This window comes from Amblyomma mixtum, chromosome 7 (assembly GCF_055824585.1).
Source record: "Amblyomma mixtum isolate Tamu chromosome 7, ASM5582458v1, whole genome shotgun sequence".
NCBI lineage: Eukaryota > Metazoa > Arthropoda > Arachnida > Ixodida > Ixodidae > Amblyomma > Amblyomma mixtum.
This window is the reverse complement of record NC_143018.1, coordinates 45,129,652-45,143,249: the sequence shown is the minus strand read 5'-3', so window position 1 is coordinate 45,143,249 and position 13,598 is coordinate 45,129,652. Positions and strand designations below refer to the sequence as shown.

General features: G+C 44.7%; 1 protein-coding gene across 2 annotated transcripts in view; it reads right to left on the bottom strand.

Moving 5' to 3' along the window:
* Positions 1 to 644: 644 nt before the first annotated feature.
* Positions 645 to 13,598, bottom strand: part of LOC149335879 (structural maintenance of chromosomes protein 6-like) — a 48,882-nt gene continuing 35,928 nt past the window's right edge. For both annotated transcript variants that reach the window (XM_089552417.1, XM_089552416.1), the window contains exons 19-23: positions 12,957 to 13,075; positions 12,049 to 12,148; positions 8,236 to 8,394; positions 6,762 to 6,932; positions 645 to 1,906 (exon numbers count right to left, since the gene is read on the bottom strand). In XM_089552417.1, coding sequence (XP_089408543.1) covers positions 1,703 to 1,906; positions 6,762 to 6,932; positions 8,236 to 8,394; positions 12,049 to 12,148; positions 12,957 to 13,075 — 753 coding nt within the window. In that variant the 3' untranslated portion in view covers positions 645 to 1,702. The remainder of the gene's footprint in view (positions 1,907 to 6,761; positions 6,933 to 8,235; positions 8,395 to 12,048; positions 12,149 to 12,956; positions 13,076 to 13,598) is intronic.

The following is a 13,598-nucleotide window of genomic DNA, read 5'->3' as shown; positions in this document are numbered from 1 at the left end:
AAGCATATACAGTCACCGACCGACTTTTCAGACTCAGCGGGACCCGAAAGATGGCCTGAATACTCGAACAGTCCGAAAAATCCGTGAACTTAAAAAGATAAACTTTTCTGCACAAAAACAGCTTTCAAAATCACTAAAATCGTCGCTCTCCATGTTCCGCCTACTAGCGATAATATTAGACTGAGTCATAGCCGTACTTTCTTCATGTCCGCACCCTATCGCATCATGATAGCAGATAGTGCGATGCGGCCACGGTCATGCCACGAATGAATACATTCATTGCGCGAAGCAAGAATAGTCAGTTTGCATGGGGCAACGACGTTCGCGAAGACAGAGAGGTAACCTATGGGTAACCCACGGGAAGACGTGCCGTACACACTATGTCACGGGCGTACGTCATGGCTTGTGCACCTGGCCACAACAGTTCGGATCAAACCTGACAGCTTCACCTGAGCAGCTGCATGTCATGTGACAAGCCATTGTGGCCAATGAACACCGTCGGAAGTCTCATGATCATCAGCATCATCAAACATCCACAATTTTCAGCCAAAAAGAAAAGAATTTAACACGGAACACTAAATTAAGCACAATTCAATGAACACAGCACCAACAGCAAAGGCCAATGGCCTCCTGAAGCCACGAACTGTGAAATGTGAACAATTTTTATTTGCTCAGAGTTAAAATTAAAAATCCAACAATGAACAACCTGCGAAGGTAGCACTGAGGAATGCTATGACATAAATCGGATAAAAAGCACTAAAATACACACCATGTTTGTGAGAGCAGCATGAGCTCTGCTGAAAGACATGAATAAACTAAAATGCAATACTGCACTGTTGCATGCTTTGCAACAAATAAATTCCGCCTTGAACTAAATAAAACTTCCACATACACACAAACACGTATATGCGTGCATATTTGTGTGTGTGTGTGTACGAGCATTCATATATATAATTAAATACATTATATTGTGCAACTATACAGGGTGTGTCATCTAAGACTTTACACAGTTCTTAATAATAGGCCTTTTCAGTTAGAAGAGTGCATTTTTCGCCATAACATTGGCAGCGGTGTAGTACATCAGAATACAGCTAAGATGTGCTAACTAGCAGGCTGGTTAGCAAACATTGAATAGTTAACTTTTTAACTATTACTGTTAGGCTCCTCAATTAATGAGAGGCGTGAAGCCCACTGTAAGTAATATCCATATCCGTTTTTAGAATTTAGAAAAAGTGGTTACCCTCGGCGCAGTAGCACATAAAATTTTGGCGACATCTCAACAAAATACATGCACTTTCGAGAAGCTTGCCGGCAAAGCAACTTCAATTATAAAAACTGATATCGATATTACTTACAGTGGGCTACACGGCTCTGAACAGTTAAGGAGCCTAACAGTAATAGTTAAAAAGTTAACTATTCAATATTAGTTAACCAGCCTGCTAGTTAGCACGTTTTAGTTGTACCCTAATGCGCTATACCACTGGCAATGATGTGCCAAAAAAAGCCGATCTTTAAAAATTCTGCAAAACCTTAGGTGAAACACCCTGTATATGAATGAAAGACTAGAAACCTATCTAGTGAATGCAAAAATTAAGAACAATTAGAAAACCCTTTCTTAAATGTTCAGACTTGCCCCAAAAGTTAGAAAACACCCCCTCCACACATGGGGCCGCGCCCTGTTTCCGGTTTTCCGACACGGATGTTAAGGTTGGTCGTTGTCCTCGTCGGCATCCTGAATGGCGGCTGGCCGCTTGCGGTTGGGATTCGGCATCACCACGATGTTGACGCCCCGGAGTGAATCGATGTGCGGCAACTCGAGTGGCGTGAGAAACACAAACTGGCCAGCGCGCTTGCGTCTAGTCATTTCCAGGATCATTTCCAGGCTCACTCGTCTCCTGCCCATGTCCTAAAAGCAGGGAAAAAATACAAACAAGCAAAGCCAGTAAGTACAGTAGCCAACTGATATTTCGGACTCCAATAATTTGGACTAGCGCGATATTTCGGACTTTGCAGAGTCTAAATGTTCGAATTTTCGGACTAAAACAGACGCCAACAATATTGTGGCGATTGTTTTTAAACCGAAAGTTTGTTATTTCGGCCTAATATAGACGCAAGTGGGCATCGCTGTCACTACCAACCCGTTTGTCGCCACCATGAAAGGCGCCATCTTGGATTTAAACGGAACTGGCTGAGCGGGCACAATTGGACTGGCTTGGCTATTTGTTCTACATCGTTGCCATTCGAGATAATGAGATGCTTTCCATTGCCATTGAGATGGCCTACAAAGGGCGCATGATCGCATTGAAAACGGTACACCGGGACAGCTTCAGCGTCCGCCACGGCTTGGACGACGCACCCCGCAGTGTGGAGCAGCAAACGCGGTAGGGGGGGGAGGGGGACTGCATTCGGAGGCACTCGCTTCCGCTTACGTCTTCCCCTGGGTCACCTCTCGGTCTTCGCGAATGTCATTGCCCCATGCAAACTGACTGTTCTTGCTTCGCGCAGCGAGTGCATTCATTCGCGGCATGACCGTGGTCGCGTCGCACTATCTGGTATCATGATGCGATAGGGCACGGACATGAAGAAAGCATGGCCATGACTCAGAGTATAATATCGCTTGTAGGCGGAACATGGGGAGCGGCGATTTTCGCAATTTTGAAAGCTGGTTTTTCGCAGGAAAGTTTATTTCTTTAAGTTCACGGATTTTTCGGACTGTTCGATTCTTCGGACCATTTCTCAGGTCCCGCCGAGTCCGAGAAATCGGTTGGCGACTGTACTTTACTATAAACAGAAGGTTCAGACTTAAAACTGAAAGCACTCTGTCATGTTGACCGCGAAGAACACTAACCAATTTTTCTAAAGAACAACGCAGTGGAGAGAATTGCAACCAATCTCTTGCACCCAGGGTTCTACAGCACAGGCCCTTAAAACTGGGTTTTACAGAGCCCTTAGATTTCCTGTGCTTTTTAACTGGTCTTAGACCTATTTTCCTTATTTTCAGTCCAATCCTAGTGAAACTGTACCACCTTGCTCAGTTTTTTATACTGATTCCAGCAATGAAATTATGTTTCTTATAAATTAGTTAGTTCCCAAGATAACTGATTTTAATTACTCATTCATTAGTACCTCGGTGCGAAAAAAACTGCTGAATAAAAAACCATTTTTAATCCATGGCTACATATTATGGTGAGTAAAGAGTGCAATATTCAAAACCATTTTTCCATTTTATGCTCATTAGTAATTTTACAGCACTTGGAATATCAATATTCAAGGCATGAATGTAATGCATCGATTAACTTTGCGAAATTATGAATTTTTGAAGAGCGATTGAACAAATCTGCTTCAATTACTGCACACACTGTGCCTTCAGCTTCCCTTAGCAAACAATATGACATCTCTATCTGTCCTAGATGTTGAGATATCGGCATACTAAGACAACCAGATGTCCAAAATTTTAATGCCATTAAATTGTCTGCTTCTGCATAAATTCAGCCCACACGGATGATCTGAATTTAATATTATGGTCAAAATGCCGATTTCTTGAAAGAAAAATTGGTACAGTTGGAAAATAAAGCTGGAAATTCAACAAATGTTACATTTTCAAAACTGATTTTTTTCGTCATTTTTTGGTCTCAAAGACCAGTGTCCCCCCTTAACCTCTAGAAACACCTGAATACATGCACGCCTCAACCTATAGACCAGATTTTTGAGCCTCTCCTGGGCGCGGCCATTTTGCACCGACTGGCGCGCCGCGGTGCGGGCGTTTCTTTGGGGACTGCGGGGCTGCGGCAGTTCCGCGGCCGCGCCTGCATATAGCCGCGCTTCGGGCGCTAAAAAAACATTGTCGAGCATACTTCCGCTGCGTGGCTGTGTTGCAGGAAGTATTTACGTTATCAAAGCGATAACATTGACGCGTTTTAATGACATTTAGTTTGACATTCAGGTTAATTGTGCCGGCGCTTAGAACGCGCTCGTGCTTATATCGAATTCCGTCTTGGTGCTCCACCGCAAAGAAACTTTTTATTCAATATCAAGAATTAGGTGTGCGGCTAGTATGCAGTTCCAATTCCCATGCACTCTTATTCCTTCCTGCCGGCCATAAAGCCCCCCCCCCCCCCCCCCCCACTTCCACAAACGGCTTTCTTGTCGCCGCGCCAGTTTATCAACAAATTACCGCTGTGAGCTCAACTGAGTCGCAGCGCCAACAGAAAACAAATTTTGTCATGGTTTATGCAACCTTGTGCATAAAAACGTACTTTCGCTTAATTTATAAAAGCTTGAATAGATATGAGCAGCTAATCCAGCTTTCACTAATTCTGAGGTCCGAAGTCGCGTTATGTTATTCAGGAACTCTCGCCGCGTGTGAGAGCGTTGCGTAGGCGTTTGGCTAAGTGTGGAAAATGTAATGAAATCGCGCATATTTTCCTATGAATAATGTAGATACCGCACCGCTGCGGTGGCTCAGTGGTTAAGGCTCTCTGCTCTGGCCCAAAAGACGCGGGTTCGATCCCGGCCGCGGCGGCCGAATTTCGAAGGAGGCGAAATTCTAGAGGCCCGTGTACTGTGCGATGTCAGTGCACGTTAAAGAACCCCAGGTGGTCGAAATTTCCGGAGCCCTTCACTACGGCGTCCCTCATAGCCTGAGTCGCTTTGGAACGTAAAACCTTAATAAACCAAACCAAGCTAAGGTAGATACCAACAGCAGAAAGATACTATAGATAAACCTTTACCCCCCAGATACCTCTGACATGTGTGCGGAAAAAGCAGCTGGATTCGGTAACGGTCGTGCTTACAATCCTGTGCATGAAATGTGTTTAATGGGAACAAGAGCAAGCTCAGCGCAAGGATGCCGAACACGTACTAGTGATCGAAAACACGCGCTCCGTCGGGACAACCTTCAGTCTGCAGCTCGCCTATCCAGTTACTATTCCACTGAGTCAAATCAATAGATCTATATTCTGATGCATAAAATTATCATAGATGATATCGCACGTAAAAGGCGACAACAAACGACACGACAGCGCAGAAATCTGCTTCGAAGTGCCGGTTTCCAGTCGGTACACTACCTGGTCGACTACCCTCGGATGTCACGTTAACGAGTAACTGCGCACAAGATAACCGCAGCACTGTCTGGAAGAGGGCAAATGTGAGTAGTGACGCACAGCACACACCCTCATACGTTAGCTGATGGAGCACAAAACGGCAGAAGCGAACACGTAAACATGCGTTCTATGCGCGGCGCCGGCGCGACCCGCAGTCCCTCGGGCCGCGCGCGCCGACAGATGGCGACTGGCGTAGAGAGTAGGCGCGCCGTCCGCAGCCTGCGTGCGAGGGTAAAAAAATCTGGTCTATACCTTTCATTTATCCACTTTACCCTGGAACTGATCACGCCGCTTGCTTATAGTGCATAGTTTCCCTCTACACCCACTCGTTATTTGAACCTGAGCACTTATTTGAGCTTCCAAGTGTCTACATTTTTTTTTTAGTTTTTTTTGCAAGCATGTTAGGAAACTATGCCGTATGGTGTTTCTCAGCACCTTACGAGAGCCATTAGGGCCAACTGAGGATAAAAAGATTGAGAAGTCCACCACTGGCGAGCAGTGATGCATACCATCCTACAATCCGCGAGCGCTCAGTGGCCACAAACAATGAGTTGATCGATCTTGCAAGCGAGAGATGCAGTGCACTAGTGAGCGCTGTTTGGAAATGCCGCAACATGTGGCCGCAACTTGAGAGGCGAATCTTACGCAGTTCAAATATATTTCCCAAAGTAAAAGTGCGGCGCAAGTGGAATCAAACGGCAAATACCGCACGTTTCCAAACTATTCAAAGTTTCAAATATTCACGCACCCTTAGCATGACCTAACCTTGCTGTTCTGCGCTAGGCACATGGTAACAAGAAAGAAAGAGGGCACAGAAGGACAGCATCTCTTCCTCCTCTTGTATTACACAGTGACACGATCAAGGCTGATATGAAATTTGCAAGATTCCTTGGCTGTAGTGTGGTGTGTGCAATGTGCAGAAATTCGGGCGTTCTGAACATTCTCTCACGCCACTGCGGATGGTACAAAAGCGCAAGCCGCCACCACACCCTCGAGCGCTAAGCGTTGTCCACACATCACCAACGCTGTGGTGCAGGGCCGTAAATAAATCCCGTCAGCTGTGAACAGGTTTGCTGTGAACAGCTGTGAACAGGAATGCATTTCCCACACTACTATATATAGATTTCATTGGTTTTCGATGACGCAAATTTCGAATGATAAGAATGTTTTTTTTTTTTTGACCCTATGAGATTTGTATCGAGATTCTACTATATCTTGGCCTAAAAAATTTGTGCCCCTACCACACTCTTGGCCGGATAACTAATTTTCTTTTAAAGCCTCAGGGAGCTCTATTGGCTTTAAAATGGCGGGAAAGAACCCCAAGTTTCTCATCTTTAGCATTTTGCTGCCTAACAAGCATGTGAAGAAGAGCGTGTTGACACAAGGCCCGTACAAAAAAATGCCCAAATCCAATTAATAATGACTGGCTGTATAGTGAAACAGCTTGCTATGGCCAATTAGAACACAGTCAATCCCAAAATGAAGTCAGTTAAGGAAAGGCAGAGGTTGAGGCATGCATATTAAGGCTCTCAAGGAACCCACAAAGTACCTGAAAGAGACCAACCACAGGTTCCAAGAAAGCCGGTTTGAGAACACCTGCTTTCATGAGTAACATTCTCCCTTCAAATGGGACACCCCAAGTGGTGATGCTTTACTAACCATGAAAATATCAAACTCGTCCATGATGCGGAAAGGGCACTCCATGGACTCCCACAGCGCCAGGACGAAGCAGACGGTCGAGAATGACTTTTCGCCGCCCGAGAGGGACTTCACATCCCTAAATTTGTTGCTGCCGGCATCACCAATGCCGCCGCCCCCACGTGGCTCCACCTGCATTCGCACAGTGCCAACAGGAGGACATTGTGAGCGTCACAGCGCAGAAGTCACGCTACAATACGACAATAAGAAGACAAGGCTGCAACAAACACCAATGCGACAAATTTTCAGACTAAGTGAAGCAAACAAAATTTCCCTGACCATGCTTCAGTTTAAATTTTGTGATGCCACCCGAAAACTTAAAACATGAAACCCAACAGCAAACCAGTCTGTACAAAGCAGCTGTTTTGCAGGTTCATCGTCCACACAATTGTATTAGAATACATCCCTTTCAACATTTAAACTACAGCAAAAGCTCGTCAATTTGAACTTCAAGGGACTGAAAAAAAATGCTCTAATTATTGCATGACCACGGAAAAAAAGTTACCGGAACCGCTTACACCTCAGTAAATTTATTTAGTGAAAGACAAGGCAATGGTTGGTTGCTTCTGAAATGAGAACAGCGCAACAGTAGTATTTTTTAAATATCCATCATTGCTTTATTGTGCGCACAGTGCTTACTGTGTGCATGAGCTGAGAGGAAGTCGGGAAACACTCCAGTTCGACGCTGGGCAGAAACCACACAGCCGGCAGAGTACCATGGATTCGCTCACAAAACTTCACTGGCCACACGGCAACTTAGGGCAGCCCATTTCTATCTACCAAAGTGTTCGCATGCTCTCTTAATGCTGTAATGCCTGGCACATCACTTGCAATACAGACTTTGAAAACGTGAATAATTTTCGCTTCTGCTCACACAATTACGTAAACTTCAAGCCCAATTGAGAAATGACTTTTTCTGACATATCTATCAAAGAAAGCTCCAAGTGTCCAAGCTGCCAAGCTGTCAAAGCTCCAAGCTGCCAGAAATGCAGCATGCCTGCTCTCCCTGTTTAACTGCGTTTTTCTCCTCCCATGGACAAGTTGCACAGCTAAGCAGGAAAATTTTGGAAGCCTACTGCATTAAAAAGCAAGGCAGCAGCTTATCAGCACTTTTCCTCCTGTTAGTCCATCACGAAAACAAACTGCATATTTAATGTGTGCCATCCACACAGCCCAGGCTACCAGAACCTATCACTCCCCTCCCTCCATTGCATTCATTGTCTGCTTCAAGAACTGTCTTGAAGCAGACAAAGAAGGCAACTCTTGAAGCAATTGTCTGCTTCAAGAATTGTATGTCTCTGCCCTTCACACTGGTTGCAACAGTATTCCAACGGCTGAACTGCCAGCTCGACCAGCTTTCGGCTTCAACCTGCCGTCCTTGCCAAACCGCATGAGCAGCGACACTCGACGAAGGAAGGCAGCTCGAGCCACCCACCCCAATGTGCAGGTGCTCCTTCTTGTGGTCAAACTCGAGCGTCCCATCAAAGTCCTGTTGCACCAGCATCGTCCCAAACAGGACGCGAAGCCGCAGGACCACACGGTTGAAGAACTCCTGGTACTTCACTTTCCGCACCCGCACCGACTCTTGAAGTTTCTGCACACACAGGAGAGTGAGCGCACACGTGAAGCGACCACGTTCCGGCGTCACAGAAGAGGGAACGCAGTACCTTTAAAGAGGGGCACTGGTCTTGAAAAAAAAAATGTTATTAATGAAGTCACAGTTAAGAAATCTTCAGGGAATATGTATTTTTGTGTGCTGATTCTAAATATGTCATTTAATTTCATGTAAAACAATTTCTTGAGCACTTATGCACTTTTTATGCTATTATTTTGCGGAGAGTTTTGAAGAAAAAAATTTGCAGCGGGAAACTCGCTGAAATATATGCCATTGGGTTCTCTTCATACCAAGGAATACAATAACGGTGAAATTGTCTTCCTGCCTATCATAGAACTTAAGTCATAGAGTTTTGAAGTTGTCGCTTCAGAAATGAGAAGAAAAGTGTGTATTCCTGTTTCTGAAGTGTCAGCTTCAGTACCCTATTACTCAAGTTCTATGAGAGCCAGGATGATAATTTTACCCTTATTGCATTCTTTGGTGTCAAGAGAACCCAATGGCATACATTTCAGCGAGTTTCCTGCAGCAAATTTTCTTCAAAACTCTCCACAAAATACTTGCATAAAAAGTGCATAAGTGCTCAAGGAATTGTTTCACATGAAATTAAATGACATATCTAGAATCGGCGCACAAAAATACATGTGTCCTGAAAATTTCATAACTATGACTAAATTAATAACATTTTCTTTTCAAGACCAGTGTCCCCCCTTAAGGGGGGATGTGGGGATCAGAACACAAAAATCGCAAAAAAAAGGTGATTTTTGAAAAGTACACTTTTTGGCATCTCCAACACTGTTTCTGTGTGGTACTGAAATATTTCACCCAAAAATAAACTTTAAGCGCTCCAAATAAATATACTTGTCGGCATCTACACATAGACAGTGTGTGCTAGCTCAGAACTTTCAGCCTTGTTTTCTCTAGTTTGTTTTGAGCCTAATACCTTGTTCGTGGAAAGCGTAGCACAGCAATGGGTGCAAAAATTTTACCAAGTTTGTTTTGATCACTGAAATGTGGTCTGTGTCGAGACAGTCTCAGATTTACCATTTAGGCTCACATGTTTTTATTACACGGTAATTAGAGCATGATACATTCTAAACATAAAAGAAGGTGCATATTGTGTCCTTTACAAAAAAACACAGAGAAATTTGAAAAAAAAAAAAAAAATTAAGTCTTCTTAGTAAATGTTAAAAATATTTACAGACCTGTAGCCTGTTTTTTGTCATGCTAGGCTTTCCACAAGCCAGCAACATGGGGACAACATGTAAACAGTGATAAAAGGGAACCTACTGAAGCTGTCATTGTGAAACTTCTGTACCTCTTTGTGGCCATATTGATGTTTGTTTGACAGCAAAATACGAACTTATTCTTGAGAAAATTCTATTTACAAAAACTGGCTATTAATTTTTTCCTGCCATTCAATTCGAAATTCATGTCACCAAGGAGGAAGACTCCATGATCACTGTTTGGAAGCGAAAGGCAGAGTAGCCTAGCCTCCGAGATCTGTATTGAAAACTGTACTGAGGTCCCTGCAGTTTACTTGTGAAAATGATTCACAGCAGAGACACCTGAAATTCGTTTCCGGCGTTTTCTAGTTTACAAAGCTCCGCTTTCAGCGCTATTAGACCCTTTGTCACTACAGCGTGGTAATTTATCAATGCAGGTCAACTTGAATCCGTTTTCAGTGTCCCTTTTAACCAAGCATGGTATGATTGCACTTCTATACACTGGCACGAGCTGCTGTTACAATGAGCACCACTGAGAGGGCTACCTGCACATTTCCACAACTGTTTTCTTCCGATCTCCCGCTACCAAGTAAGTGATTCTCATGAAGCGAATTGCTCCCAAACTTGCTTCATGAGTGCACATCATGCTCCAGAGTTTAGCTTCTCATACTGGACAAATTTCAATGTTTCTTGTGGGTGACAAGGCTGAAAGTAGTCCCCTGGCTGACAAGGCGATCCGAATCTTGACAGCATAGGCAATTACTAATGCAATATCCAAATACCAGTGCAGTACATAATGCTCAACTTACTGTTAAATGACTTGGATTTTCGCATTTCTGGCGAATCACATAGATGTAGGAAAAAATTGGTCCCGCAGATAATTCGGGCAAGGGGAGAGCTAACGGGCCCATCACTTCTGCTTCGTGAAATTCAGCACCCATGAAAGTTAAAGTGTTTTACCGTATGATATGACAAGCTGCAGCTGTTACAAGGCAAACACACAACAAATGAAAATACCAAGAATACTGAAGCATGCTCATACATGACATGGACAGAACACACTCCTGAGGCTGGCCCGCATGGACCGATTTTCCGAAGAAGAAACGATGAACTCTATCCGGCGGCATTTATTTGGTGGCTGGCGGCCAAAATAAGCTGTTTGTCATTGAACTAGCCCAGCTAGAGGTTTCCCAAGCAGTCCACTGCCTGTCGGAAGCGGTCAATGCAGGCATCAGCATGGACCAATCAGGCATGCTTCTGCGTCCAGCTTCTGCCCACCTCTCAAACTAGCCTGCCCAGCCGGAGTGAACGGCGTGCACTGTGTACAGTAGAGATGTGCTGTCCAGAGTCCAGTTTGAATTTCCCGCCCGGGAGCCGGCTTCATCTGCAAACACTGGACTTCTCTCCTCCCCGCTCTTTCTCTTCCTTCTCCCCGTGCGCCTTCCCTCTCGCCCGCGTGCTTCCTCCCTCTTTACACCTCCCTCCGGAGGTGTCATGTTACGTAACTCATGTCTCTTTCGTTCCTTCTACCGCACTGCACGACTGTGGCAGCACCGCGTTTTTACAAGTTGCAAATGCCTGGATAAATGTTCGATTTTCCTTGTGTTTGCGACCTGTCATCCATCTGAGGAGTGGCCGCAGCCCCAATGCGTGCCACGAAATCAGAACAAGAGAGCTTAAGAATAGTTTATACATGTTTACCTGTGCTAAACGCAAGAAATTTGCTTGACATTGTGCTGTATGTCCCATCACACTTTCAGTTCAACGTAGAAAAACACTGACACAACAACTCCAGTCATAGATCAGTCACCTGGCTTTTTTAGCCAGGTGACTGAACAGCCAAAGCGAGCTGTTTTTACGAATGAACCAATGTCTCTCATCAGGCCTAGCAGCTGCCAAATCATGAAATCAATAAGTAAGACAAAACAATCATCCACCCATTTTGCTATAGGCAACATAGATTAAACGAAAACCCTAGGAGCGTGCTGTCGGCGTGCAAAGTTCACCGTGCAAGTTCGTCCCATACGGGTCAGCCTTCAAGGAAACACAGCAATGATTCAACAAGACTTCTCACGCTAGTTTGTCCGTTGTGATAATTAAATTGCAAAAAAAAAAGGAGTGGAAAAAAAGAAAAGCTTGTTATTTTTTTTTGTCAATGTTTTCTCTGTGTAAGTTGAACAACAATGAAAGCTACGGCACAAACTACAGGCTCCCGTGCCTTGTTGCTATCTGGAATGCTACTAACACCATGGCGACATGGACTATACCTGCAGCAGCAGAAAACTAGCAGCTTCATCGAGATCAGTGAGGTCACCTGATCAAAACGCTCGCATTCTGGTGGGCACCAGACTAGAAGAGTCACAAGAGAAGAGTCACAATGTTTTATAGAAGAGTCACAAGAGATGCTTACGCTTAAAAAGCTGTGCAGCTCATCGATGTGGTCCTTGGTTTTCTTGTACTTGGACTTAGCTGCCTCATACTTCTTGGTCACTTCCTCTTTGGTCCCTGCCCTGTTTACGTCAAAAGAAAAAGAAAAGTTGGAGTGTAACATCTAGGCAGCGAGGATGAAGTCTGCCACACAAATGCCTCCAACGACATGGCATGCACGACTGCATCAACATGTACACCTTAATGACATGATGGGTGTGTTGACGAGTTGGTTCAATAAATTCAGATCAAGTCAGGAGGATTCCCTCCAATTCTCGTCAGTGCTGCATCTAAGGTGACACTCCAGTCTAAATTCATCATCACCATCACTTGCGTCCACTGCAGAACAAAGGCCGCTCCCCTCTTGCTCCTAGCAACCCTGTCTCGCGTCAGCTGTCTGCGGCCACCTTATTCCCACAGACTTCTTCATCTCATCCGCCCACCTGACTCTCTGCTGCCCCTGGTACGCTTGCCCTCTCTTGGAACCCACTCCGTTAAGCTAAGGGAACAGCAGTTATCCACTTTTCGCATTAAATGCTCTGCCCATGCCCATTTCCTCACCTTGATTTCAACTAGGATGTCATTAACCCGCGTTTGTTCAATGACCAACTCTGCTCTCTTAATGTTAGGCCTATCTTTTTCCTTTCCACAGCTCGCTGTGCTGTCCTCCTTCAAATTTCTAGCCTTTTTCTTAGCCTCTTCTCTAGACTTAAAAGACGGGACTTGATTCTGCTGCGTAGGATGACACAACATTTCAGCTGCATAGCTGCTGCTCCATTGCCAGCAAAACTTGTCATGGAGTACAGCGAGAGCCAATTTCATGTTTATCACAAGTGTCCTCGTGAAGGGCCCTGACTGCTATCAAGATTACTTTAGAATAAAGTAGCACACCTCTTTTCTTCCACCTCTAGCTGACTTTCGACTCTCTTGATTTCCGTTGAAATAACCTCCGGTTTCCGTCGAGATGAGACCCGTTCTGGGGCAATTTTGGATGCTGATTCCGTCAGCTCCTGCAGGAACAAAAGTGCAAGGGCTCAAAATATGCAGGATATCTCACATCAACAGTTAACATAAACCTACCACCTTAAAATGGGCCACTTAAAAAGAATCGTTATGACACAAATCAGACACCTGGCCACAGTCGATTAAAGAGACATTGATTGCTTGGCTCGTTATAGATGGCTACCATATAAATGTGTCTAAGGGCCGTACTTTTTTTTTCCAGATTCGAGCGCCAATTCTCGGGGTGCGGCCCAAGTGACGTGCGAAAAATTTCCTGTTTTTTTTTAGTTTGTTTGACTCTGAGCTGCTGCTGCCCGAAAGGGTCCGAAAAATCTGTGAACTTCAAAAAAATAATCTTTCTGCCAAAAATTGGCTTTAAAAATGCACGTTCCACTTGCAAGCGAGAATATTAGACTACCTGAGCCCCAGTCATGCTTCCGTCACATCTTCACTACCTAAGTCACTCTGACGTAACACCAGACAGTGCGACACGGCCGCAGGTCATGCAGTGAACGAATGCACGCGTTGCGC